Source organism: Bombus vosnesenskii, unplaced genomic scaffold, assembly GCF_011952255.1.
Source record: "Bombus vosnesenskii isolate JDL3184/JDL3185 unplaced genomic scaffold, Bvos_JDL3184-5_v1.1 scf7180000015060, whole genome shotgun sequence".
NCBI classification, from domain to species: Eukaryota; Metazoa; Arthropoda; class Insecta; order Hymenoptera; family Apidae; genus Bombus; species Bombus vosnesenskii.
This window is the reverse complement of record NW_022883801.1, coordinates 281,426-307,919: the sequence shown is the minus strand read 5'-3', so window position 1 is coordinate 307,919 and position 26,494 is coordinate 281,426. Positions and strand designations below refer to the sequence as shown.

The window sequence follows — 26,494 nt, the reverse complement described above, 5'->3', positions numbered from 1 at the left end:
AATTTCGTTTCGGCTTATAGGAGATGTTTGTAGCTAGGTAAAAATCATCAAAACCAACTTCACATAATCATACCAAAAGCAAATTCACGCGATAACGTGACGTGAACGTAAATTTCTTTTACTCTCCCATGTTTGTTACAAAATATTTTATCGACTTCAATATCTACCTTATTCTATGATACTTGTTATGAATGAAGCTATAGAAAGATTGGTATTACTGATTATTATTCATTTATTCACACAAATCCAACATTTAACCTAGACGCAAAGTAAGAAATTATGGCTACGTACTGTTTCACAGGATGATTTCGTCAGTGAAAATGAATGATTGTTTAACATTCAAGTGAATTATAATCATTTTAAATACTTTATTTATCATGGAGTTGGGTTTACCTAATACGTTATTACCAGGTGATCCACGATTAGTAGATCACATTGTAGGAGAAGTTAAATCTCAAGGAATTTTTGATCAATTTCGTAAAGAATGTATTGCCGATGTTGATACCAAGGTATACAATATATTTGTATATAATATTTAAACAATTGATTCATTATTAAAACCTTATGCAATAATATAACTATTATTATATACATTTTGAACAGTATTTTGAAATCATAATATAGTCATTTTTAAAGTAATGTATATATATGGTTTTTACCTACTATATTCAAATACATGCTATATAATAACAATTTTTCATGCTTATTTATAGGCATATATATTGTTGGTAATAATTTTTATCGTTTTCATTACAGCCAGCATATCAAAATTTACGTACAAGAGTAGAAGGATCTGTAAATTCTTTCCTTAGCAAACAATCATGGAAACCAGATTTAAACAAAAATCAGTTGAGAGAAACATTAAGGAAGCACATACATGAAGCACCTTACTTAGATGCTGGTGTAGAACGCATAGTAGATCAAGTAGTAAATCCAAAAGTATATTCTGTCTTCATGCATCAGATTGAAGATGTAGTATACAAATTTTTAGGAATAGAAAGACCTAAGGCAAAAGAAAAAAATGGTTTGTGTGGCCTTAAAGATTTATTACCCAAAGATTTAGATCCTGTTTCACCAGAGTCTGATAAAAATAGTTTAAAAGATGTATCTTTGGAGTCTATGGATGCAATGGAAGATTTAGAAATAAAAAAAGATATAAAATTTAATGAACAAAAGTCACTAGACGAAGAAATCTCCAATGAAAAAGGTAAAGATAGTATATCTGAGAATGGACAGGTTTCTTCAGAAGAAAAAGCATTAGATGAAAGTGATAAAATTTTTAATAAGACTGGTAGTATTTTAAATTTAAATACATCTGGAAAATCAGATGATAAAACAGAGGAGGATGAAGAAGACAGTCCCACTTTTGAACCAATTGATATTATGAATCTAAATGAATCTAATAATTCCAATGATTCACATTTATCAGGTATATCAGAATTAACTAGCCATAGATCTAGAAGTCCTGATTTTTGTAACGAATTATCAAGAGACAACTTTGATTATAGTAATCAAGATTCACAACTAAGCAAAGTTTCTTCTGATTCTCGATTATCTATTGTAACTGACTTTGGATCTTCTAATCATGCATCAACTCCAATACATGATCCATTGAAAGATGAAGTCAATAAAGATAGGTATGATGTTAAAAATATTAAAGACAATTTTAAAGCTATCAGAGAATATGAATCCAGTAAAAATAAAAGTAATAAAAATATTTTTGAATTAAATAAGAATAAGGATGTACAAGATGTTAAAGATTCTAAAACTATTAAAAACAATTTATCCTCTAAAGAAAATTCTCGTGATGCTACAGATAGCAGTATAAAAGATAGATATGAACATAAAAATAATAAAGATAAAAGCAGAGACCATGAATCTAAATCAAAATCAAAAGATAAAAATCATGTAAAAGATGGGAAGCATCATAGAGATAGAAGTAGTGACAAAAAAAAAGAAAGAAGCCATAGCAGTTCAAAGTATGACAAATATGATAAAAATAAACCTAAAGATAAAAACGATCAACCAAAAGAAACTATAGATAAAATTAAAGATACGGAAAAGGATAACTACAATAAGACAAAGGAAGATAAAATAAGAGAGACAGACAAGAAAGATAATATTAGTAAAGAAGGAAAAGATCTAAAAGATCTTTACAAAGAAAAAATTAGGGAGCTTAGAGAAAAGAAAGAATTAACAGAAAAAGAAAAATTAAATAAAGACAACAAAGAATCAAAATCAAATAAAGAAAATAAAGACAAAAAGGATTCTCCAAAAGATAAAAAGTTGTATAAAAAAGATCATAAAACTTCCTCCAAAAATTCTTCATCAAGTTCTCATGAAGTGAAAACTATTAAAGCATCTGAAAAAGTTATTGATGGGAAAGAAAAAAGAAATGAATCAAAGGACAGAGATAAGAATAAACGAGATGAAAGACGTACTTCTAAAGATCATATGAAGTCTAAAAATCATATCAGTATGAAATCAGACCCACCAGAAAAATTAGATAAACAGGATGTAAAGAAATTTATAAAAAGTGAAAAAGAAGAAAAGATTGATAAACCTGAAGTAAGAAAAGATGTTAAGTCAAATAATGAAAAGATAAATGGTAAAAAGGACACTAAAAATCATACGCAAAGTAAAAGTTCAACACGAAACGAGAAATTAGATAGCAAGAAAGATAATAAAAGTGATTCCCAACATAAAGACAAAAGGCGAAGAGAAGAGAAAAAGTCTAAGTCAAAAGATGACCATTCTAGTTTAAGAAGAAATTCTAATGATCGACGTTCTACAGATAGAGATGGTTCAAATGGGTCAAGTAGCAAAAGTTCACAGTCTAGTAATTCCGGATCTAACATTGCAAATAATAAGTCAAACACATCAACTTTTTCTAAAGAAACAAATCATATGAGTAATTCAGGCAGTGAAACATCAGACAATGTTGAAGAATCACATCCAAGTGATCTAAAGTTATCATTTGAACAACAAAGTTATAAATTGGATAAAACAACAGAATTACATACAGAATACAAAACTGACAACACTAATAATCATGAAATACATATTAAACAAGAATTAGAATTTAATGACATTAACCTGCCTCTAAAAAAACGAGCATTGCTAGAAGAAGACTATATTTCAGGAGAAATGAAAGTAAAAAAACCAAAATTTGCAAAAAATATACATGAAGCTAAAAAATTAATGAAAATTAGGAAACAAATAGAAAAACAGAAGCTTAAAGAAAATAAAAAATTAGAGAAGAAACTTAGTGAAAAAATAGAACAACCAATTCAAACAAATACCATAAATAATGATAATGTTGAAAGTATGCCAGATGAAGAACGTGTTCAAATAATAGAAATACCAGATGAAGAATATGAAGAGCCATATCCTGAGAAATATACTAATTTAACATTAGAAGAAAGATCAATAATGATGTTACAAACTGAAGCTGGTGCAAAAGATTTGTTGGAGACACATTCTAATCTAAAATTGAAATTGTCAGACATGGAACTGTGTATAAAAAAATCATTAAGTGAAACACTTCCCAATAAAATAGAAAAGGAATCTATCCAACCACTGAGTTCAAATATTCAAAAAACATTGTCTAGTAAGAAAGGAGTTGAAAATTCACAAAACAAAGAATTGTCTTCTAGCATAGAAGAAGCAGACAACAATATGATAAAGGCAGAAGAAATAGATCATTCTGTAGACATATATTTTAAAAAGGAAATGCAACAAGAAACCAGTGTATCTAAAATAAAAATACATGTAGTACCTCAAGAACCAAACCATTTTAGTATTGATAGTAATAAAAAAGATGTAAGCGAGAAAAAAGAGCAATTACAGTTAAGTAATATAAATACACATAACATGACTTGTTCAAACAATAATAAAAGTATAGAGATACCTACAACATCAAAATTTAGAGATCAAGATGTTTCTCAGGATGCTCAAAATAGTAGTCTTTCTAATGTAAATAGCTGTATAATTAATAGAGATTGCATTATAAAATCTAAAGAGCAACCAGAGGCAATAGAATCAACATCAATGGAAACTGAAGATAACGAAGATTGTCGTTACTTCAAAGCAGATAATGAAAAATCAGAAAAATTTTCTAGTTTCTTAGAATCATTGGAATTGATAGAAAACAGTTCTTTAGAAGACATAATAGAGAGTTTAGGAGGTCAAGTTGTATCTTCAGTGCCAAAAGCTATGGCACCACCTTTACCAAAACGCAAACATTCGTCTAGCCCATTAACGGATATATTATTAAATAATTCAAATAATAATAACGATAGTCAAAAAGGACTGAGTCTACCTAATGAAGAAGCATTAAGTAATATAAAAAAGAGAAAACTGGTACCCAAGAAGCAAAGGCTTCAACCAAACATATGTGCTCCACAAGGACTTTTAAATGGGGAAAATTTTGTTATGCCTTTAAGTCCAGAAAGTGATGTATCTGCAACAAGTGAAAAAATACCCTCTTCAAATCTGATTAAAGAAGACAAAGGGTATGTTGAATAATTATTTCTTTTTCATTTTTACTTATTTTTTTAACCCCTTAATGCTTTTCTCAAATTCACCATTATAAAATGCACAAATTTTTCATTTATTCATTTTATGTGGATATGAAAACATTTCTGCATTTCTAAAGATGTCATTATAAAAAATAAAGAATTGTACTCAACATGCCTGATTATACAATGATTAGATCATTTTCTGTACTATTTTTCTGTATAATATTGTAATAATTCAACAATAACACAATAATAATCATAGAAAGAATAAAATGTAACAATAAAAACAATAAAACAAAATTCTAAACTATCGAAAAGAGAACATAATGAAGAATTTTAGTTATTCGAAAACTGAAAAAATAGACATATAATATAGACATATATATAATAAGACATACCACTTTAAAGTTGTGGATATTGTTATCTTTTATTCATTTAATATATGTATAAAAGGAAGCAATTAGTAAAGCAACATACAATATAATTTATAAATAGCATAAAGTGTTACAGTTTCAATTTTATCCGTAGTTAGATTGAACATCAAGCGGTGGGCATATTGGCTTAGCTCATGAATTGGACATGTTCATATATGTCATGGACGTGAGCGTCAAGGGGTTAATATAGGGAAGGATGTTAATATCAGAGTTTTTTTTTTATAAACTTCTAGATAAATATTTTATTTTTATAAGTATATGTAAAAAATTAAAAATCTTATATTTATTATAAATTTGTTTAAGGTCTCTATTTATGAAAAAAACAAGTTACCTAGAAGCTATTGAGATATCAAATACCAACAAATTATATATAACATACAATGTAAAAAGTTAAATCTACATATTTTTTGTAATGTTAAAATATTTCATTTAAAATATGGATGTATCTTCACTATTCATACTATAATTAGTTTGTTATGTAATTGCAGCCGGCATAGAAGCAGTCAACGTTATTCAAGTGATGACTTATACAAACCACGTCCATTATTTTCAAGTTCTTCTCGTAGAAGTAGGAGATCTAATCAGGTATAGCTAGTAGTTCATAGTCTCAGATGTTGAATTGTTTTACTTTATATAAACAGAAATCCTAGCTGTTTTCTAATTCTAGTAACACACCCTATATTGTATTTCAATCAAATATTTTTAAACTTTAATTAATGTGAGATACTGATGTGACCAAGAAAAAATTTTGTGAACTATTATACTTATATGTAAAATTTATTCTAAAAATTTAGTCATATCTTTTATGCAAGACATTTAAGTCAATGTATTTAATGTTTCTTTAAGTATGTATTATATTAGAGAAATTTGAAAGTTTTCTATAGATTGACATTCTTTAAATATATTGTAAATTTGAAAAGAAAAATCTGCATTACATCTAAATAGAAAGAATACTAAATATATTTTAAGGAATTCTTACATAATGTTATAATTTGGATAAGAATTACTTACGTAAAATTATTAAATCTAACATAGTATTAACAAAGAAAAATATGCACTTCAAAATATTTTTGAAATAGAAGTAAAGATCTTTTAAGAACATTTATTTAATAAATAATCAAGTTTACAATACTTTGAAAAATTCAGAAAAACGTAAACACAAATACGTATGTGAATGAATTGAAAATTGTTGCAAAAATTTATTTTTTCAAGAATATATATAAATTTTTGTGAATATGTATGTTTAAGTTACATTTGAAATTATATTACGTACTACATCTGAATAATTCTTGTTTATAAAAAAAAGAATTAATATTTTTTCATATTACTTATATGAAAATTATTGTATAAAATTCAACTTCTTATAAAAAATACACAAATGCGTAATTAATAGTGTGCAATTTTCGTTAATATATAATACATTACATTAAAAATGTACATGATATATTTATAGGACTACAAGTTAGGTAATTATTGTATACATATTATTTAAAACAAACACATTACTTATAATATAACTTTTATGTATGCTTATAACAAATTTTATAGTGTAATTTTCTTTTAAGTTACTACTTGCTAAAGTGTACATGTTGATAAAGAATGTATAAGAATAGTGCAAGCCTGATAAGATTAAAGGGAAAAAATTGTTAGTACTTTTGAACAGTTATTTTAGAGAATAATGTATGATTCAAAGTATAACAATATTGTTTGCTTCTTGACATATTCTATTGGTAAATATATTGCACTTTAATTTAGTGAAAGTGTTAGTAATTAAAACCAATTTTTCTGTGATGTTAAAAGAAGATAAGCAATAGTTTCTATAAACGTTTTTACTTTTTTCTTTTTTTTAAGTATGAAACAACAGCAACGAGAAAATTGCAATGCAGGGGAACGACTAATTGCACACTATCTCACTTCCAACTCAATACTTAAAGATTGTAATATTACATTTTTACAAAAAAATGTTATATTTGTTAATAAGCATGTTCTTTATTCTATACATGCATAAGTTTGTATAAATATGTATATAAAATAGAAGTAGATTACAGTTTATTACTGTGAAAATATTGTAGAATATTTTTTCCAACTTTTTAAAATATTTATTGCTATATGTAATATAGTAACTAACAATTTATAAAACCCATTATTACTATAATTGCTTTAAAATAAAGTGACTTTTTGTATACATGTTAAACAATCTATAAATATTTAAATCCTACCTTTAATTTTATATATTTGAATAAACAGTTCTACTACATTGTATGATATATTTAAACTGGAATTTTCTTAATTAGGAGTAATACTGTAATTTCTTTAATTAAGTATGTAAAAAGCGATTTCATTTTAAACGTTGCAGATGATAAGGTGAAAATAAAATTGTGTATAATTGCGTGGTTATGTCGATGGAATTGTGAAATATTTAACTACAAAGAAATACATCGTACAAAATATAAAGTTAGCGGTTAAATAATTAAATTATACATTGAAGAAATTTCAATTACATCTGTTGAATTAGCCTGTTTTTTCTTTCAACTCAAGGAAAGCTATATATATCGATCGACCTTGTTATTTAATCATACTTGATATAAATATGCAATACGAGCAAAGACCCTTATGTATTATTTAAAACATTATATCATAAGTTGAATTTTTACGTATACAAAAAAAAACAAGTTAATATAATTGACTCGATTGAATCATCTTGGAAAGTACTGCAACGTGTAAAGTATTGCACGCGATAGTTCGTAATCACGATATTTTCTATAAATAGAATATGTGAATAGTTTGTCATACGGTGCGTAACACAATCTTGTACGTATTTTTACAACACGTGCATTGTCTAGAGTGTTATAGAACTGCCTGTAGAATGTTGTTATAAAGCACGAAATTCAAAGCAAATACTAAATTTTTCAATGACATTGATCATTTACCTTTACTTTGTGACATTGGCTCTTACATTGGATTTTATAACATTAAACGAAGACAAATGTTAATTCTTTAACAAAATATAAGTGTAATTGATATAAAAAATGTAAGTTATAAAACATAATTGTTGTTTTAAATATGCATTAATATAATATAAAACGTATAAGTATTAAGTAGTAATATTTTCAAAATGAACATCACCAAACAATGAATATTTTCTTTGAAATAAACATTTATATTGATTTCTAATACATGTTAGTGATATTTTAAAAGGAATAGAATAGAGTAGAGAAACCTTAAAATTTGTAATCAAGTGCATTAGGTAAAATGCTAAACATCCGAGATAACTTTTACCGAATATGTAAGAAACAATATATATATATATATATATATATATATATGACAAGTATGAATAGCATGCTTGTAACAGTATCAGACTACTTATTAAGCTGCTACTGCGTAGCATACTACACGCACCAACCACGTGGTTGAATACGACGCATGCGCGACACGTGCACGAACACCTAACCTCACCGAACAAATGTATGACGACTTCATATAACCGTATCGCGAAGAATGCCAGTATGTATCGAGTTCCGTAACGATTCGAATAAACAACCAGACATAAACGCCATGTGCCCCTGTATTTCATGAAAGTAGTGTAAGCAAGTAGAATAATTTATTTGTGGCACGAATACCTGGAGGGGACTATACATTGTAAATTTGCCTGTCGGGGTAGTAGCCTTTTCAATTCCAATACGGTTCCATTAAGGAACGAGCAACGAGTACGATTACGTCTCATCATTTATAAAGAACGAACGTTATTCTCATATCCTACCAAATGAACGTTTCGGCGATTCCAAGGCAAATGCTACTACATAAACGGTAAACTCGGCATTAGCTATTGCCAAAAACGTGTTGTCTGCTTTCACAGAGTGCATATAGAATTTGCGGCATTTTAAAAGGCGTCAACTAAAATTTTGTGGAACGTCTTCAAAAAATATGAATGCGGAAGTTTATGAGACCTTGCCTACATCTTCTGTAGCTATACACATGACAGCAGGTGCAATCGCCGGAATTATGGAACATTGTGTGATGTATCCACTCGACAGTGTTAAGGTAATAGCTTTATTTCTCGCACATTTTTTCTTCAGTACTTTACATAACCTTAACTATCATCTCACGGAATTTCATTTCCGCCGTATTCTAATAAAGCTCAATGACATTTAATATCATGACAATGCAAGTCGCACAGTCTTTGAATAGTAATAAATGTGATTTTCGAAGACAGTTTTCTGGATTTTACCATTTCCTTCGTCGAAATCTAGAAATCAAGTTTTACGTTATGCGATTGTCGTAATCTTAAGTAAATAGTGAAGTACTTAAATTTTCAAGATAAATACAATTAATCTTCATGAGATATTAACATTTCACCGTATAATTTCGTGTTTTATATCACAGCTATAAAGTTATTGTGCAATCAGTTTAAGCAATATAATTTCATAATTATTTCCAGGTACCAATTCTTAGAATTTACAAACGACTGAATTAATCATCAAATGATTTAGCATTAATGTTCTGTAATAATTGTTTACTATTTTTCAATACTTATTAAAACAGCAAGTATACGATTTATTATGTCACAAAACATTGCTGATACTATATATTTAGCCATTTACATAATTAAATAATGATGAAATTATATATGTTAACTGATAATGATGAATAAAACAGATTTTGTGTAATAAAAAATAAACTCTCTACTCTCTACTTAATTATTTTTAATTCTTAAATGTACAAGTATTATTTTTTCATGATCCCTCTTTATTATTACAATATATAATTGAACTCTTTTATTATATTCAGAAACTTGTGTTTTAATATTTAGTTTATAATCAATAAAAAAATAACATTTTATAAAGTAATTTTTTTTTAAATATAAAGATAATTTCAGTATTTGATTTATATATTATGTTATATTGGAATATATATATATAAACATGCATAATTTATTAAATGTTAAATGATCAAATGTATATAGACAATATCCAAACCATTCTGTTTGTACTTTTTTGATACTGCAAAAGATTTATTGTTTGACAACATGAAATGATTAAATAGAACATGAGATTCAAATATTCATTACATAATACATTCCTTAGTTCTGTTACAGTAGGTTCTATTTTTGGATTTCTTTTCAACCTACAATCTATATTAGTAATTACTTTCATATCTAATTGTTAGAAAATATACTTGCAAAGAAATGTAGATATAAAGTAGTACAAAAATTTATTTCATATAAACAATGTATCTCTCCTTAAAGTTTAATGAGCTATTCTATATGTTCCATATATTATTTAGAAAATAATAAATATGTGCATTATTATCTGTTATTTTCATTTATTATCATCTTACATTTTTAATAACAAAGATATAATGATTAAAAAGATCAGTAAAAAATAATCATATCTATAAATAATTGCAAGACATGGTTTTAAAGCTATCATAATACTTTCATATCTTTTTCCATCATCAAGTAATCATTCTAGAATATTAAAAATGTAATAGAGGTTAAATAGTTTCTTTTGTGTGTTATTATAGTCTGAATATTTTTATATATATTCGTATAAAATCAATATTTTAAATTACTTATGAGAAGTAATATTTACTTGTATTATTAAGCAAATAAATGAATTTATTTACATGGACGTTTACCTTATTTCATCTTATTTATAATTTTTTTATCTTATTTATATTTAGACAAGAATGCAAGCATTAACACCAAGTTCAGTAAGAGGTGGAGGAGGTGGAGTAGGAACAGTTCTGATTAGAATGGTACAACAAGAAGGTTTTCTGAGACCAATTCGTGGTATGAGTGTAATGGTTGTAGGAGCTGGCCCTGCACATGCATTATATTTTTCGTGTTATGAATTTATTAAAAACAAACTCTTGAGTTCAAGAACAAATCCTAATTTAAATTTAGCTGCATATGGAACTGCTGGTTGTTTGGCAACACTTCTTCACGATGGTATAATGAATCCAGCAGAAGGTAAAGCATCCTACAATTAGCAAATATATAAATTATTTATTTATTATATAATTTAGCTGTTATGCATTGTATATATATTTTAAAGCATATAAAATTTGTTTGGGCGGGGGGAGAAACACAACAAGCTAAATATGATTCATAACTTCTAGAATTTTATTCAATGAAGAATAAAATTATCTTATTCCAGTGGTTAAACAGCGATTACAAATGTATAACTCTCCTTATCGAAATGTTATAACATGTATAACAAATATATACCGAAAAGAAGGTATATATGCATTTTATAGAAGTTATACAACACAGTTAGCTATGAATGTGCCTTTTCAAATGATTCACTTCATGACGTATGAAATTGCACAAGTTTTCACGAATCCTGACCACACATATAATCCAATTGCACATATGGTATCAGGTAAATATATATTTTTAAAAGGAAGTATTTTATTTCATTACATTTAAAACTTTAAAAATGAATTATATAAATTACAGGTGCATTAGCAGGAGCTGTTGCTGCTGCAGTCACAACACCTTTAGATGTTTGTAAAACGCTTCTAAATACACAGAGTGGAGTCCAGGTTCAAGGCATGACAGACGCTATTAAAACAATTTATAGATATGGAGGTTTACGTGGTTATTTCCGTGGTTTGAATGCTCGTGTCCTTTATCAAATGCCAGCAACCACTATTTGTTGGTCAACGTAAGTATACGTTGTAAATATGACGTTATGAAATATAATAATGATTATATATATTATTTCTACAATATTATTTGAAATAGATTATTCAAATTAATACAGTAGTCATAACTATAAAAGATTAAGTGTCTGACTTGAATTGAACATCTAAATTATTTACTCTACCATTAATGGTAAGAAAAAATGACTAAGAAAAGTTTAAATCGTTTCAAGCCATGCATCTTGTGGTAATAATAAAAATCTCACCAATGTCAATTAAAGGGTATTCTAAGTTATTGATATTTTTTGTATATGGTAACAGTTGTTTTTTATAATGTGATGATGCAGTTGGTAAAGCTAATTAAATGACCTACAATGTTATAACTTTGATATGATTTTGAAAAAATCTTGAAAAATATAAATGAATCTAATGGTGAATAATGCATTGTGCATATTTAATTCTCAACTGTTATAAACTCATTCTCAAAAACACTTTATATACTAAATTCTGTCAGATTACAATATTTCAAGATCAGTAAAATTCAATTGATTAGATTAGATTACTATTATGGGCATAATGTATTGTTACAACAAAGGAGTAAATATAAATATGGTATTGGATTATGATAAATATTAAAAACAAATAAAATAAGTTGATTTATTATGTTTATTATATTGTTCCAATATAAATTTCTTTTCCTTCTTCAAAATTATGATATCACGATCACTGAACTCATCTTGATTAACATTAACATCTTGATTACAACATTAAGCAAAGAAAATATTAATGACCTTGAAGTAATTTTTAAGGTCACCTTGTGGAGATTTTAAACCTCTCTGACTTATTTTTCCTGAATTTTAACATTAGCAAAAATAATTTAGATGTTCCATTTAAATATGACACTGTATATAGCATCAAGGATATCAAACATAAGAAATTTTTTATGAATCATTTAGATACGAATTTTTCAAATATGTACTACATGAAAAACAAGGCGATGGATATCGCAGTCCGGAAGTTGACAACGATTATGCAAGTGGCATTAATCAGATGCAAGGTACTTCTAGGTGTAGTCGTTTTCAAGATATGAGTGCATACCTCAACAACAATGCTCCAGCTTCAGTGTTACTTGATGTGACTACAAGATAGGTATTTTTGAATTTTTTATCGACATCACATTGAGAAACTATTGGATGGTGAATAAAGTATCCGTTTTTTCGTATTTGGAGAGTTTATCAAGAATATTTCGTTAATTCACCTGTTGCTCCGGTATTATTACATATGTATAATAATTCATAACGAATGAGTACATGTACAATTAAAAATCCATTTTGAGCCAAGTGCAGGACGCAGGCCCAACGGAATAAGATAAATGTATCAGAAAATTTCTTACGTTACTTCTTAGTGTATGACTGTTTTAAATAATATATATCAACTACATTATGATGACTCCATTTTTTAATATGTCAAAGTAAAGAACAAGTAAGAATTTGCACGTTACCAAGCAATTAAAACATTATCAATTAATAGCAAATATAAAACAATGAATTATGTATAAAAGAATATTTCGTTTTTCTTGATACTATAAAATCGAAATTTTTACTGTACATTACGTTCTATTGAACTAAATAACTAGCAATGTATTACTATAAAAAACACTAATGAAATGAAATTATTAATTAGCAATATTATTTGAATGATAAAATATTGATGCTAGTATAGATGACTATTGTCTGGTGTGCAGAGATAATTAAACATGCTATCATCTATCCTACTGTTCATATGGAGTAGCGAAAAGTTTATTATGTAAATTAGAAAATTGAATTTATTTTATAAATATAAAATGTAACAATTTTTTCGATAAATTATGTGTAAACTATATTCAATTTATTTATGAAATGATTTATATATTTTTGTTATGAAGTAATTTGCATTATAGCTTATTCATGTGAATGAATTCTGGCAATCGTAAAGTACGTGATGTGTAAAAAAACTTGAAATGTTACAATAATGATCTATTAAAGTGAGTCATACGTAATTTTTAGTCAAAAGAATATACATGTATTTTGTATAGAAAAAAATTGTGAAAATATTTCACTTAAATACAGTAAAGTTATATTGATTGGTACAAACATTTTTAGATACATTAAATTTGAGAAGTATGCTCCACTTGAATAGTGAATTAGATTATATAGCATATTTAATATTGTACTATATATTTAAGTTACAAGAAAACAGTGGGATGCATGGAAAAGTGATTAACAAGAAATGTATGTAGCATAATCAAGTGAGTATATTTGAAATATGACTTAAAATTTTTTAATTGGAAACCATATATGCTTTGAAAGAAAAGATACGAAATTTTAGTATTCGATATTTACATGAAATGATAACGCAGGTTCTAAGTTTAGATAAAATGTAAATTTATAAAAACTTATCAATTACGGAATGAAACGTTAGATAAGTGTTGCGTAAAGGTACAGAAGAACTTAGATTATTTTGTAGAACAGTGTAGATAAGTTAATATTACACGCGTATGTACAGTATAAAGAAACAAGTTAGGAAGAAAGAAAACTGCAACGTTATCGTGCGATAAGTACAATTCGCCTTGATTATACAAGTACAAATTAAGAATTTCTCCTTAGTCAGTTTGTAATATAAACAACAGTGCATCTAAACGTTATAATATAACATAATATTGCTTCCTATGGCTGTGATTACTGAGTCATTTGATGTTGACTTTAAGAGGGAGTAATATCATATGAAAACTCATACTTCACGCCATATTTATTTATTCTTGTTCATCGTTACCGATATATCATTATTTGACGTCATAAAATGTCACTGATTCTTATGTACGCAAATATATATATTTTTTATGATAGAATCTTTTTTCAAATGAAGGAAAAAGGTATTTAAATTATTTTTATGGTGCGAAGATATGATTTTTGACAAGAAAAAAATTTACAATACAATTTAATAGGTACATTAATCTATTCACGTAAACATATTATACATATACACGTTGTATGTATAAAATACTAATGTACCGAATGAATAAGCATTTTACATTATTTATTATTATTAGTATGTGTTCATGTGATATCCAGTGTTTAATGAATTTGTACGAATATCTTATTTGTGTCTTGTGTTTACAGTAATCTTCAATCTCCCGAATTTAATTATCGCGCAAAATTAATTGTATATTCTTTTTAATTGTTTAAATAAATATTCATGTTGTAAAGAGTAAAAATTACTATTAGCCGCTCAATTTTTACTATTGTCTTCAAAATTAAATTTTACATATATTTGCAGCGATCACGATGATCAATCGATTTTCATGGACTATTTACCTGAAAAATTAATGAGCAAGTTACTCGTACATTTTTTTAAAATTAATATTCGATATATACCTATAACATTATTTATCTGTTAAATTTACTCATTTTTTTATCACTTTATATATAAAATAATGCTCCCACTGATATTATTGCATAAGTTAATAATGTTAGCGCACTAAAAGGTAATTGAATGACATGCAGTAAAACGTATTACATGTAATAATGATGTAAATAAAATAATTCTGTAAGATATAAAGACAAGTCATGGAAATATTTTTCTTGCCTATTGCATTAATGAGAGAAACATTAGAATATCGAGATGATATGTAATCTTATTTCAGAGTTAGGCTATGTTGAAAATTCTTTATAAATGTAACTTTTTCTTAAATCAATGGGCGTATATTCAAATTTTAATCACTCTTTTGTTTAAACTACTAAGCACATAAGAAAATTAAAATATGTCAACCAGAGGAGGAATCTGTGATGCTCGTTGCCAAGCATTTCACACTGCAATGATACAAAAAGAAAAAAACACACGTATTAGATGGTTTTTGAAGAATCAACACAAATTATTAGATCATTTGAGAAAAACGGAGGAAATTAAACTTCCGTCGAAACATGAACCAGAAAAACAACCACCCGTGGATATTGTATATAATTGTGTTATATTTAATATTAATTACCCATATATGTTGTACAGTGAAAATTAGATGAGGTTTTCTGTTTTATAGATACATTTAAAACCCTTACCAAATTGGAAACCTCTCGAACCTGATGGTTCTATCAATATGAACATAACGAAACCCATTGATCCGCAAGTAAGAACTGTTCTGTATGAAGACGCCCCGAGTTTTGTTAACGCTGAAAGTTATATGTCTGAAAGGTTTTACACATAATAATAATTTTTTGTAAATATAGTAAAAAAAAGATGACTGCCTAAAATCGTGCTTAAATAAAAAGTATTGATGTTGCATTTCTTTGTTTCAGTATTGCATTGGTATTCTTCCTAATTTCGATTTCTTACATTGAAAATATATATTAGCAAAATTGATATTTTGGGCTAACATCCTCATTGATTATTTTAGAGTAAAAGACATTCCTGAAAATCGCTATTACTATCCGGATTGCACAAGTTGGATATACGGATGGCGCTTAACAGATTATCCACATATTCCACGAAGTAAAGTTGGACAAACAAATGTTATGATTCGTGAATTTTATCATTCAAAAATATCGAGCCTTCACAGGGATCCAGAATGGTATCGCTCTTCGAGAAGAATAACATTTATATGTGATGATAAAATGAATTAGTTTCCGATTAGGCGGAAATTTAGTCAGGTAACTTTTTACTTCAAAGTGTTTTGTGAAAATTTTTTACCAATTGTACTTTTCTAAAAACAGCAAAATTTTTGTAAGTGAACGTTTTCCTTTATGATCTACGATTAACTATGATTCATTAATTGTTGCCTTTTTATCTACTTCTAGTTTTCATAAATAATAAACAATTTCCTTTCGTTGATATCACGTTAATATTTCCCATATACAAAATATTAATATCCTAAATTTTACATTTTTTCTGTATTAAATATTTCTTTATGGTATTTACTTTTCTTTATATATTTTTATGTTCATTTCATCAAATATTAAATATTACAGTCCATACTTTAAGTTTGCATTTTTTGTATTTTTAAAGGAAACAATACATATTTAATCAACAATATTTTACGCTTGACGATACTTCTATAATAGATTTTGTACATCTCATACGCTGTTTCTTTCGTAAATCGTACTTTTTACGATTCTTTCCTCTAAGCTAAACAGCTGTATTTCTCTATTGTTTAAATAAGATGATATATAAAGTAATAAAGATTTTGCTAAATTTGTTAAGATCTATTAAACAAAAGATATTTATTATATTGCCTCATCTAAAAAACCGAGAGGAGAGGGAATTATAGAAATTCCATTGCTTCAAGAAAAATGTACCTATTTATAACAATTTACGAAAAAATTGCTTGTAAGATTTATAGCAGAGCGTTCTTTGTGTGTATCATATTTAACGATTACAACTTTATAATCTTTTCTGTTTTTCTATTATCTTCCCATTTCTTCCTTTTTTTTCTTTATCCTTATCTGAATTAATCAAATGTTGTAATCATAACGGTAATAGATAGTCTGCTTGGCCCGGTATAGCATGAAACACAAAATTAATAAACTTCTGAAGATGTTTAGTAACTTTACAAAGCTCTTCGCCCAATAATTTCTTCTCCATATGACAATCGACAATTTCTTTTTTCATGATGGTTATTATATCTTTTAAGCGGACCATTAATTCATAAAATTCATTGATTTGTTGCTGTATTAAAGCATAATCTCCTATGAAATATTTTTTCTCATATAACAAGCGAAATTCAAATAATTTCGTTACCTGAAAGTATTCATGCATTATATGTTTCTCTTTATTACTTCGTAATCGTTCCACACAGAGGATATAAATTAAATCTGCGGCATTTTGTATTTCAAACTGATGTCTCTGAATATGTAAATCTCTGCTCATCTTCTCTTTAAAGTCCAGCATTTCTTTTTTCAATTTTACATGCTGCGCCCTGTATGAATTTTAATTCAAATTACTTATGCAAATGCAATGTTCAGAGATGCGCAGTTATGAACCTCATTATCTGATTAAAATCGGCAATTATATTGTCCCTTTTGGCGCAAAACAGCTTTTCAAATTCTTTGTACAACGATAGGACAACGTGAGTCATTTCCGCGCGCATTTTTCGCGTCACTTCGTTAGTCACGTTTATTCGTTCTTGTACAACTGCTTTTTGAATGTTCTTAACACATTCTGCGGCTGCTTTAGACCATTCTCCCTGAGAAGTAAATTTGTTTTTATTTTTTTCTTTTTCGTAGACTTGCATAACTTTTAAACTACATTATATGTACACATATTCACTTCTCATTAAACTTTTTTCAATAGCGTATTTTCAACAGCATATTTTTCACGATCGAGAATATACAAATGCTGTCTAAAAAATGCTTTTTGATAAAAATGTTAATTTATACAATAATAGTTAACAATTCCATTACGGCTAGATAAAGAAAATATTCGATAATTCTCGTACTCAACATCCTTGAGGTAATTCAAGATTACACAATCGCATATATATTAAACGTGTTTAGAATAGGATCTTCTATTTGGCGAAGTTACTTGTACTCCAATTACAAATATAAAAGTAATTTAGTATTGGATTCTTTCATATGAATCATGCGATCTTCAATTCCTTCGTTGTTGCTTTAATGCATATATCATTGTCATTAATAGATCATTAATATTATTGCTTCTACATCCGATTATTACAAAGCATTATCAGCTTATTAGATTCTTTCAATGGTATTTTATGCAATTGTATTAATAAAGCTATATTAATAAAAGAATATTAATAAAAATACATTAATATTTATTGTATTAATAAAATAGATGTCATCTTTTTTCAGTAATATATCCTTCTATTTCTTTTCTCGTTATACAAACAAATAAATAAATAGTCACGTGTTATGGTCTGAATGGATAATAATTAAATGATATTCATACTCTCTTTATATGTATATAAAATTTATACGGAAGAAATATAAAAAGTAATGAAAATCATTACTTCAAGTTGTTTTTGTAATTCACGTCGGACAGTTTCAATATAATTTTCGTATTTTTCATGCAACTGTTGAACGTGCAGCTCAGCTTCTTGCCTTTTTTTCGCTTGATACATATAAAACTTCTCTCGCGATTGCCTCTCTATTTTGTCCTTTAGATTTTCTTTAATTTCCTTTTTCACACGTCCTAAGAGAGCTTCACCAATTTCTAATTATTTTATTTAAGATTACAACTATATACAACATTTTGAATACTTCTATGTTATCTAATATATTTTGATATATATTCACCCATATATATATACTATAATGTTACCTAATATATTTTGGTGCACGAATGCTTTTACGATTTGATAATCTGTTGACGGCATGAATTTGGTTTTGGGTAAATGATGGTCAGATGGAATTGGAAAGCATGCTTTTGATGTTTTTGATGGTGTCAATAGATCCAACAACTTTATTGTATCATGATGAGTATAATTGAAAAACACCTGTGCCAAAGATGGACCAAGACAAGCGCGAACTACTGACGAAGGTGGAACATCGTTGTTCGAACACGATTTCACATTACACTTTGGAGCTGTTTGATCTGTAACAATTTCATTTTCTCTCATCTATTTAAAGATGCAGTAGCAATGTAATAAACATGTTAATATTCCAACTTACGCATGACTTTTGTATTTAAAATATATTGTAATATACGAGAAATTTATAAAGAGGTTAATTTTATAAAGGAATTAACCTTTGCAAGTTGATACTTTTGACTGAATGACAAATGATTAATGGAATAAGGAAACAAAAGAACGAATAATTTATCTCAACTAGCAATATTATGAAATTTAGAATATTCGACAATAATATATATTATATAACAATCTATATATATTGTTTATAATAATAAAATTTAAAAAAAATACAAATTCTATACAGTTTATATTTATGCAATTTATATATATACATAATATTTAATTTAATGTAAAAATATAATGCATACAATATTTTATTCTTAATCAATAAAAACTTTTATCTTAAATCTTGCTCTATATACTTTTTGATAAGATCGTATCGGTACATTTTAAAACAAGAGTTTTGAATAAGTTAAAATTAAGAAACTTTACATTTAAGAAATCCATTTTTAAGACGAATTTGTCAAAATACAATGCAAATATAGAACAATCACATTTTAGAAATTAAAAGGGGGAAGTATTTTCAAGTGCAACAACTGTTATACATTAGATTGTATAGTTATAACACTACCCTTATATCAGGAACAACTAGAAAATAATAGCATAAGTATAAATTTTAATATTGATACACAAAACTTGTTGTTCAAACTAATAAAATTTATCATTTTTTATCAAATATAATATTATATTAATTGCAATATCTACACTGTTAAAAACAATGACAATGAGAAAGTTAAATATGATTTAATTGATTCGATGAAAATTGAAAATTCGAGAAATTGATTCTTTGGAGAAATTTGTTTATTTCAACTAGTTTTGTGTATTTTAACTATGTACGAGTAGATTTTTATTTGATCGATTTCGTAATTTATAGTTCTAAATATAAAAATTACCTGATCTTCCAAATCATGTTAAGTTCGTACATTTATGGTTATTGTTACATTAAAAGTAAACAATGTATATAACTTTTGAAGGTTAACGATGCAAATTAATACTGTGAATAAATTAAAATGAAAAATATAGTAGCGATTTATCCTCTATATTAGTCTACATCACGATTGTACAAACGGGTCTCGACACTTGTTAGGGAAAACCGTTCAAAAATTGAGTTGTAGCTAGTCGTGAGAAATCAACATGGAATATAACAAAGTTCGCGTTCTTACGAGACAGACAGAGATGAGTAGAATGTCTCAATCTCTTTCTGAGGTATTAATAACATGACACGCATGTGCAGAATCGAAACTCTTCCTATCTTCCATGTTGGTTTCTTACAACTCAATTTTTGGACGGTTTTCTCTATGCTTCCAGTATTGAGTGTTGAGACTGTGATTTATATGACAGTGTTTGCCAATCTGTTTCACTAACGAAGATGTCGCCACCTAGGTTAACCTTTTCTATTCTAGTATGCGTGGTTTACGTTTATATGCGGTAAATTATAGAATATGAAAATAAATACAATTAGTTATAAAAATGATACCAGTTATATATCTTGTTACAGAACAATTAAAACGGCGAAATAATTTTATAGTGTCATCAGTTTTAAGGTGTTTTAATATTTCATTATACTTGAAATTACCTTAATTGTATTTGGTAGAATTTTAGTAGTTACATTAATTTATTTTATAAATATGATTTTTAGACAGTTAGGTTCTAGAGTTAAGTTTACCCAAAGTATAAGAAATAAACAAAGCAAAGGCAATGCACAGTCTATAAGTACTTTATTTAAACCAGCTCTTGTAAAGAAAGATTCGGATACTACAAGTGTTGGAATTGAATTATGTGGTACCTTAAGCAAACGTAAAATTATACAAATTTTATGTGATTTTGCAAAAACTGAATCGATTAAAGAGCTAGGTGCAAAATACGGATTAGATGGTAATCTTTTTGTATCTGTATATCATGTGATAAAATATTAATTCTGTAAAATTTTTTGTTCTTAATTATCTAATCATTTGTAGATGTAATTTTTACCTCAGCTATGGGAAATTTTCGGAAACATTGTATAGAATCTGACAAATTACCTGCAGATCTTCATATTATTCTAAGTGACATTATACAAGGCTCTGGAAATATTACAGATATATTTCCATACTTTTTGAACCATGCAAAACAAATGTATCCACATATTGACTGTTTAGATGAATTGAGAAAAATCAGTGATTTACGAAATCCTCTTTATTGGTAGTTGTTAACTTATAAAATTTAAAAAGGTTGATACGTGAAAAAGGTCTATTTTAATTATTATTATTTTAGGTATCCTATAGCTAGGTCTAAGAGAAGAAAAATTATATTTCATGCTGGACCTACGAATAGTGGTAAAACGTATCATGCGTTAGAAAGATTTATCTCAGCAAAAAGTGGTGTTTATTGTGGACCTTTAAAGTTATTAGCTAATGAAGTTTTTAATAAATGTAACTCCAGAGTTAGTATAAAAAATAATTATTTTGTTTTTTGTTACTTATTTTATTAAATATGAATAAATTTAGGGTACACCATGTGATCTAGTAACGGGAGAAGAACACAAATATGCAAAGAATGTAACATCTCCTGCAAACCACGTATCATGTTCTGTAGAAATGGCAAACATACAAAATGTTTGTAAGTAAATTTAATTAATAATCTTTAATTTATACAATATTATTACCTTTTATATTTAATTATTTATTTATATAATTTTATCAAATAATTTGAACAAAAAATACTTTAATAATTGTTACAGATGAAGTAGGTGTAATTGATGAAATTCAACTAATACGTGATCCGAATAGAGGGTGGGCATGGACAAGGGCTCTTCTTGGGCTAGCAGCAGATGAAATACATTTATGTGGTGAAGCTGCTGCCATATCTATAGTGCGTTATATAACTTTACTTTATAAACTTATAAACATATTGAAACAAAAAATTTTTTAAACTATAATATATCGTAATTTCTGTGATAATGTAGGTACAGTCTATTTGCCTCACAACTGGAGAGTCGGTAGAAATAAAAAAATATGAACGATTAACCCCACTCGAAGTAGAGAACTCGGCACTTTGTTCCTTACGAAATATTCAACCAGGAGACTGTATAGTTTGTTTTAGTAGAAATGAGATATTCTCTGTATCAAGTGCCATTGAGAAAATGGGACATAAAGTAACTGTAATATATGGCAGTTTGCCACCAGGCACAAAAATAGCGCAAGCTGCAAGATTTAATGATGTCAATGATCCTTGTAAGATATTAGTAGCTACTAATGCAATAGGAATGGGACTTAATTTGTAAGATCATAATTAAAAATTTTAATCCTTTTGCACGATATAATGAAAATACAAAACATGTCTATATTTTTTCAGACATATTCGTAGAATTATATTTTATTCTATTATTCAATCAACTATAAATGAGAAAGGAGAAGTAGGTGTTGATACAATTTCTGTATCATCTGCATTACAAATAGCGGGTCGGGCTGGTCGTTATGGAACGCAATGGTCGAAGGTACTTTATAATCAAATTTAATAAATAAATTAAAAATCATTTTAGTGGTAGATGAAATTTAATATTACTAATCTTTTATTTTTTAGGGATTTGTAACAACTTATAAACCTGAAGATCTTCCTTTATTAAAAAAACTACTACAACAGAGTCCAGAAGAAATTGAACAAGCTGGAGTTCATCCAACAGCAGATCAAATAGAATTATATGCCTATTATTTACCAAATGCACCATTGTCAAATCTTATTGTAATGTATTTCAATATATATTTAATTTATAATTTATTATGATCTTAATATATTTCTTTTGCTTTTCCAGAATATCTTTATTGCGTTATGTGAACTTGATAGCAGTTTATATTTTATTTGCAATTTAGATGATTTTAAATTTCTTGCTGATACGATACAACATATACCATTACCTCTTCGTACACGATATGTGTTTTGTTGTGCACCAGTTAATAGAAAGATGCCTCTAACGTGCAGTATGCTTTTAAAGGTAAATTAAAATATCAATAAAATTATAAAACTTCATATTAAAAAATTTTTATGTGTTTTTTATACAGTATGCTCGACAATGCAGTAAAAATGAACCGGCAACTGTTTTATGGTTACATAGACAAATTAATTGGCCTCCTAAAATACCATTGAATCTCGCTGATCTTCTACGTTTAGAAAGTATATTTGATGTATTGGATGTTTATCTTTGGTTAAGGCAAGTAATTATACAATAATATGTACAGATCTGTGTTAATACACAGAGCATTTCAGCAATTATGGTATAATCAGCAAAGAGACGATTTTCTGTAAAAAAAATACGCTGAAAATATGAGATATAATTTTGTCATTTATAACTTTGTTTAATACTAAACCTACCAACACTTCGTGTATACCTAATTCTACCGTGTGCGGTCAAAATGATTGGTGATTAAAGAAGTAATAATTTTTATGATTTAACTTAGATAATGGTTAATTTATAACTAAATGTATATAAAATGATGAACTTTCATAAAATTTTGTCCAAATTTACTTTTGTTTAATTTCAATTATAGACTTAAATAGAATTACACTTTTATTTATATAGAGATATATCTTATTCAACTTTGGTGCATTTTTTACAAATTATCTTATTATCAAATGTACATTTACCGCATAAATATTTCCCGCATCTTAAACAAATTTTCGTAATTTTGTAACCTTTACAATTTTTTACTTGATAAGTTTTTTGTAGTAATGAATCTGAACTTGTTGATAGTTTTATTGCATGGCTTTTTCCCCGCGATTCTTTATGTAAAAGTAATGTATGCACTAGATTTATAACAATTTTGTGAATTCTCTGTAAATTGGCCCCATACTGTAGATACCATTGCAATTTATTGGTTCGTAAACGTTCACTTCTTTCACTCTTCTTATCAAATCGTATAAACCTCATAATTTCAGCAAAGTCATTCCTGCTCATCGTTTTTGAAAAAAATGCAGGTCTCCAAATTTTATTCCACAAATATGAGATCTAAATTTTTTGCCTGATACGGTGATCAATGATAGGATAAAATGCCGTCTTTATTTGTCCTTTCATTATGTGCCGTTTAGCATATTCCTAAAAATATTATGAACTGATGTCCTACCAGATTTGGGACTTGTATCTATTTCTCTCCAAAGTGTCCCATCGGGCCCAGTTTCGATACATTGGTTCTCTACATCAATTTCACCCTTTGCTGTCAACGACAATTTCTTTTCTTTTTGTTCTTACGTAAACGCTTATGTATAATATTCAACTCTGATTCGATTGTAAATAGCTTTTCATGTGTCTCCATATCGTTTTCAGTTGCAGAATTTTTTTGTTCATCGCACACTAAAAAGTCTTCTTCTACGTCCGTTATTTTTTTTTTTAAAGTCTTGACATTTCTAGGATAAATATTTATCACAGAATAATACCATGTACGGAATACAAAATTATTGTCAAATTTGATATGTTTTACTTTTCCTTTTATAACAACTTTGCACAAAACGCTCTGAGATGCTTTCTGTCTGAGTTTTAGAAATAACAAGTTTAGATATTAACTAATTGACTAACAAACTGAGATGTATTCTAGTCGAAAGGACAATAGCAAGTTAGAATATGGTCTGTGACGGCGATATTTATACGAAAACATTGATGAGTATTGGCCGTTCTCCACCAACGGTTACTTGAGGGTGGAGATGGGAAAGCGTTTCCCGTGTTTTATCGCAATGAGCAATAACTCTAAAAAACTTCTTGACTTTTAAAATGTTTGTAACAATTTAAATTTTATGGCAGTTCTTTAGGATTATTATGGGTCTGTGTTGATATGTTTTGACAGCTGGTGGCCATCTTCATCGAGGGATGGATTATGTTTTATGACAAGATTACTGGTGTAACAGCTGTTATTATTTATTATTACTGATTTTGTCCATCATTTGATCTTGAGATAGCCTTTTCTTTGTACTGATTGCATTTATTTTAAGAATAACTAAGATATTTCGTCGGGCGGTTAAAATGACCGCTCACGATAGACAAGGCAGAGTACAAATTTTTCTCAGAAAGTAAAAGAGCAAACTAAAAGTAAATACCGAAAAATATATTGTATACATGTTTTAGGAAAAATCAGAAATTATGAAGCGGTATGATAAAGTTTAAATATGGTTAAATTTGTGTAGAAGTTCGAGAGCGGTCAATTTGACCGCCGCTGGTAGGTTTAACACAAAATCGAGTTTGAAAATTTGTCAATTACACATGTACGAAGCTAATTCTTGATGAAACGTGTTCAAACTTTCCTCAGCATGTCTCATATTTCGAAAACAAGGCGTGGTATAAATAAATTTATAGCGCAGGAACATCCTCTTATTAATCGTACCATAATTACTGAGATATTATGTGCAATGCATTGAATTATATTATTTGTAGTTATCGAATGCCAGACTTGTTTCCTGATGCAGATGCAGTTAAATCATTACAAGAAGAATTAGATAAAATTATTGAGCAAGGAATTAAAGGAATTACAAGATTATTTAAGAAGTCGAAAACAGGTACATCAATTATTGTTTGAAGTATGCTGTTCATAACAAAATTTATATACGATTATATAGAATTTGATTTATAATTATTTATGACATTATTAAAAATTTATTTATGGAATTAAAAATAGGTTGAATAATGTTTGCTTTTATTAGATTCTGTGATTGATAAAGAACAGTCGTCTTGTCCGGACAAAAATCTACAAAGAAATGGTAATTTGTTAGATATTAAAAGCATTATGTGTTTATTTTTCATAATTCTATAAATTACATTACATATATATATGTTGCAGGTAAATATCGGAAAGATACATTAAGTTATACGTTGATATCTCGAGGTCTCCTAACACCAAAAATGTTAGAACAATTAAAAATAGAATGGTCTACGGTAAAAAGAATCTCTTCTATAAAATAAAAAATTTCTATAATTTAATCAGTTAAATTATGGATAAGTATATCAACTTTTTTTATAAACTTTTTTTATAAATCGTTTTAGGAATCCAACAAAAGAACTTCAATAGATAGGAAAAGAAGTGGACCAAAATATCGCAGCTAAGAAATCATGTTACTCAGTTATTGTAACTTAAATGAGACTTATAGAATGTTTCTTTTGGAAGATAATGCGAGAGAGATTAAAGAAAACTTTTTAAATAATTTTTGTGAATCTTTAAAACAATTAGTGTACTCCCTACAGGAATTAGAAATGAGATAAT

At 27.4% G+C, this 26,494-nt stretch overlaps 5 protein-coding genes across 11 annotated transcripts; 4 read left to right on the top strand and 1 right to left on the bottom strand.

Annotated features, from left to right (window-relative positions):
* Nucleotides 1-60: 60 nt before the first annotated feature.
* LOC117240901 (biorientation of chromosomes in cell division protein 1-like 1) lies at nt 61-5,969 on the top strand. Of its 2 annotated transcripts, XM_033506925.1 has the most exons (4): nt 61-509; nt 757-4,514; nt 5,258-5,336; nt 5,443-5,969. In XM_033506925.1, the coding sequence occupies exons 1-4, from the start codon at nt 378-380 to the stop codon at nt 5,449-5,451; spliced, it is 3,978 nt and encodes a 1,325-aa protein (XP_033362816.1). In that variant the 5' UTR covers nt 61-377; the 3' UTR covers nt 5,452-5,969. The 2 variants fall into 2 exon arrangements, with proteins under 2 accessions (XP_033362816.1, XP_033362815.1); XM_033506924.1 differs by lacking the exon at nt 5,258-5,336 and having other exon boundaries at nt 62-509; nt 5,443-5,964.
* A 2,342-nt stretch (nt 5,970-8,311) lies between these two features.
* On the top strand, nt 8,312-15,199 carry LOC117240907 (mitoferrin-1). 2 transcript variants are annotated; one of them, XM_033506935.1, is made up of 5 exons: nt 8,312-8,998; nt 10,640-10,928; nt 11,116-11,340; nt 11,418-11,625; nt 12,559-15,199. In XM_033506935.1, the coding sequence occupies exons 1-5, from the start codon at nt 8,882-8,884 to the stop codon at nt 12,749-12,751; spliced, it is 1,032 nt and encodes a 343-aa protein (XP_033362826.1). In that variant the 5' UTR covers nt 8,312-8,881; the 3' UTR covers nt 12,752-15,199. The 2 variants fall into 2 exon arrangements, with proteins under 2 accessions (XP_033362826.1, XP_033362827.1); XM_033506936.1 differs by lacking the exon at nt 8,312-8,998 and adding an exon at nt 10,301-10,327.
* Nucleotides 14,563-20,433, bottom strand: LOC117240905. Of its 5 annotated transcripts, XM_033506933.1 has the most exons (6): nt 19,258-19,460; nt 18,908-19,180; nt 18,597-18,799; nt 17,611-17,813; nt 17,369-17,546; nt 17,096-17,296 (listed from the first exon to the last, which is right to left on the bottom strand). In XM_033506933.1, the coding sequence occupies exons 1-6, from the start codon at nt 19,259-19,261 to the stop codon at nt 17,096-17,098; spliced, it is 1,062 nt and encodes a 353-aa protein (XP_033362824.1). In that variant the 5' UTR covers nt 19,262-19,460. The 5 variants fall into 5 exon arrangements, 2 of the variants coding, with proteins under 2 accessions (XP_033362825.1, XP_033362824.1); XM_033506934.1 differs by lacking the exon at nt 19,258-19,460 and adding an exon at nt 20,171-20,433 and having other exon boundaries at nt 16,381-17,546; XR_004494819.1 differs by lacking the exons at nt 17,096-17,296; nt 17,369-17,546; nt 17,611-17,813; nt 18,597-18,799; nt 19,258-19,460 and adding exons at nt 14,563-14,955; nt 15,694-15,819; nt 20,171-20,430 and having other exon boundaries at nt 19,083-19,180.
* Nucleotides 15,330-16,462, top strand: LOC117240908 (protein ATP6V1FNB-like). The gene is made up of 3 exons (XM_033506937.1): nt 15,330-15,593; nt 15,675-15,826; nt 16,029-16,462. Exons 1-3 carry the CDS (start codon nt 15,402-15,404, stop codon nt 16,252-16,254), a joined length of 570 nt encoding a protein of 189 aa, XP_033362828.1. The 5' UTR covers nt 15,330-15,401; the 3' UTR covers nt 16,255-16,462.
* Nucleotides 20,434-20,670: 237 nt separating the features above from the next.
* LOC117240902 (ATP-dependent RNA helicase SUV3 homolog, mitochondrial) lies at nt 20,671-26,435 on the top strand. The gene is made up of 15 exons (XM_033506927.1): nt 20,671-20,821; nt 20,917-21,152; nt 21,236-21,458; nt 21,531-21,699; nt 21,764-21,875; nt 21,997-22,127; nt 22,222-22,535; nt 22,611-22,752; nt 22,839-22,997; nt 23,068-23,247; nt 23,315-23,463; nt 25,672-25,793; nt 25,938-25,994; nt 26,075-26,169; nt 26,278-26,435. Exons 1-15 carry the CDS (start codon nt 20,748-20,750, stop codon nt 26,335-26,337), a joined length of 2,223 nt encoding a protein of 740 aa, XP_033362818.1. The 5' UTR covers nt 20,671-20,747; the 3' UTR covers nt 26,338-26,435.
* The last annotated feature ends 59 nt before the right edge of the window (nt 26,436-26,494 follow it).

Coding starts and splice junctions, on each gene's coding strand:
- LOC117240907 (XM_033506935.1), top strand. CDS start 8,882: ATGAATGCGGAAGTTTATGAGACCTTGCCTACATCTTCTGTAGCTATA. Junction 11,341..11,417: donor AATTGCACATATGGTATCAG/GTAAATATATAT, acceptor TATAAATTACAG/GTGCATTAGCAGGAGCTGTT. Junction 11,626..12,558: donor ACCACTATTTGTTGGTCAAC/GTAAGTATACGT, acceptor TGAATCATTTAG/ATACGAATTTTTCAAATATG.
- LOC117240905 (XM_033506933.1), bottom strand. Junction 18,800..18,907: donor CGTGCACCAAAATATATTAG/GTAACATTATAG, acceptor TAAAATAATTAG/AAATTGGTGAAGCTCTCTTA. Junction 17,547..17,610: donor GATTTTAATCAGATAATGAG/GTTCATAACTGC, acceptor AAATTCATACAG/GGCGCAGCATGTAAAATTGA.
- LOC117240908 (XM_033506937.1), top strand. CDS start 15,402: ATGTCAACCAGAGGAGGAATCTGTGATGCTCGTTGCCAAGCATTTCAC. Junction 15,594..15,674: donor AACAACCACCCGTGGATATT/GTATATAATTGT, acceptor TCTGTTTTATAG/ATACATTTAAAACCCTTACC. Junction 15,827..16,028: donor GAAAGTTATATGTCTGAAAG/GTTTTACACATA, acceptor TGATTATTTTAG/AGTAAAAGACATTCCTGAAA.
- LOC117240902 (XM_033506927.1), top strand. CDS start 20,748: ATGATACCAGTTATATATCTTGTTACAGAACAATTAAAACGGCGAAAT. Junction 23,248..23,314: donor CGTGCAGTATGCTTTTAAAG/GTAAATTAAAAT, acceptor TTTTTTATACAG/TATGCTCGACAATGCAGTAA. Junction 25,995..26,074: donor CAAAAATCTACAAAGAAATG/GTAATTTGTTAG, acceptor TATATGTTGCAG/GTAAATATCGGAAAGATACA.
- LOC117240901 (XM_033506924.1), top strand. CDS start 378: ATGGAGTTGGGTTTACCTAATACGTTATTACCAGGTGATCCACGATTA. Junction 510..756: donor TTGCCGATGTTGATACCAAG/GTATACAATATA, acceptor TTTTCATTACAG/CCAGCATATCAAAATTTACG. Junction 4,515..5,442: donor CTGATTAAAGAAGACAAAGG/GTATGTTGAATA, acceptor ATGTAATTGCAG/CCGGCATAGAAGCAGTCAAC.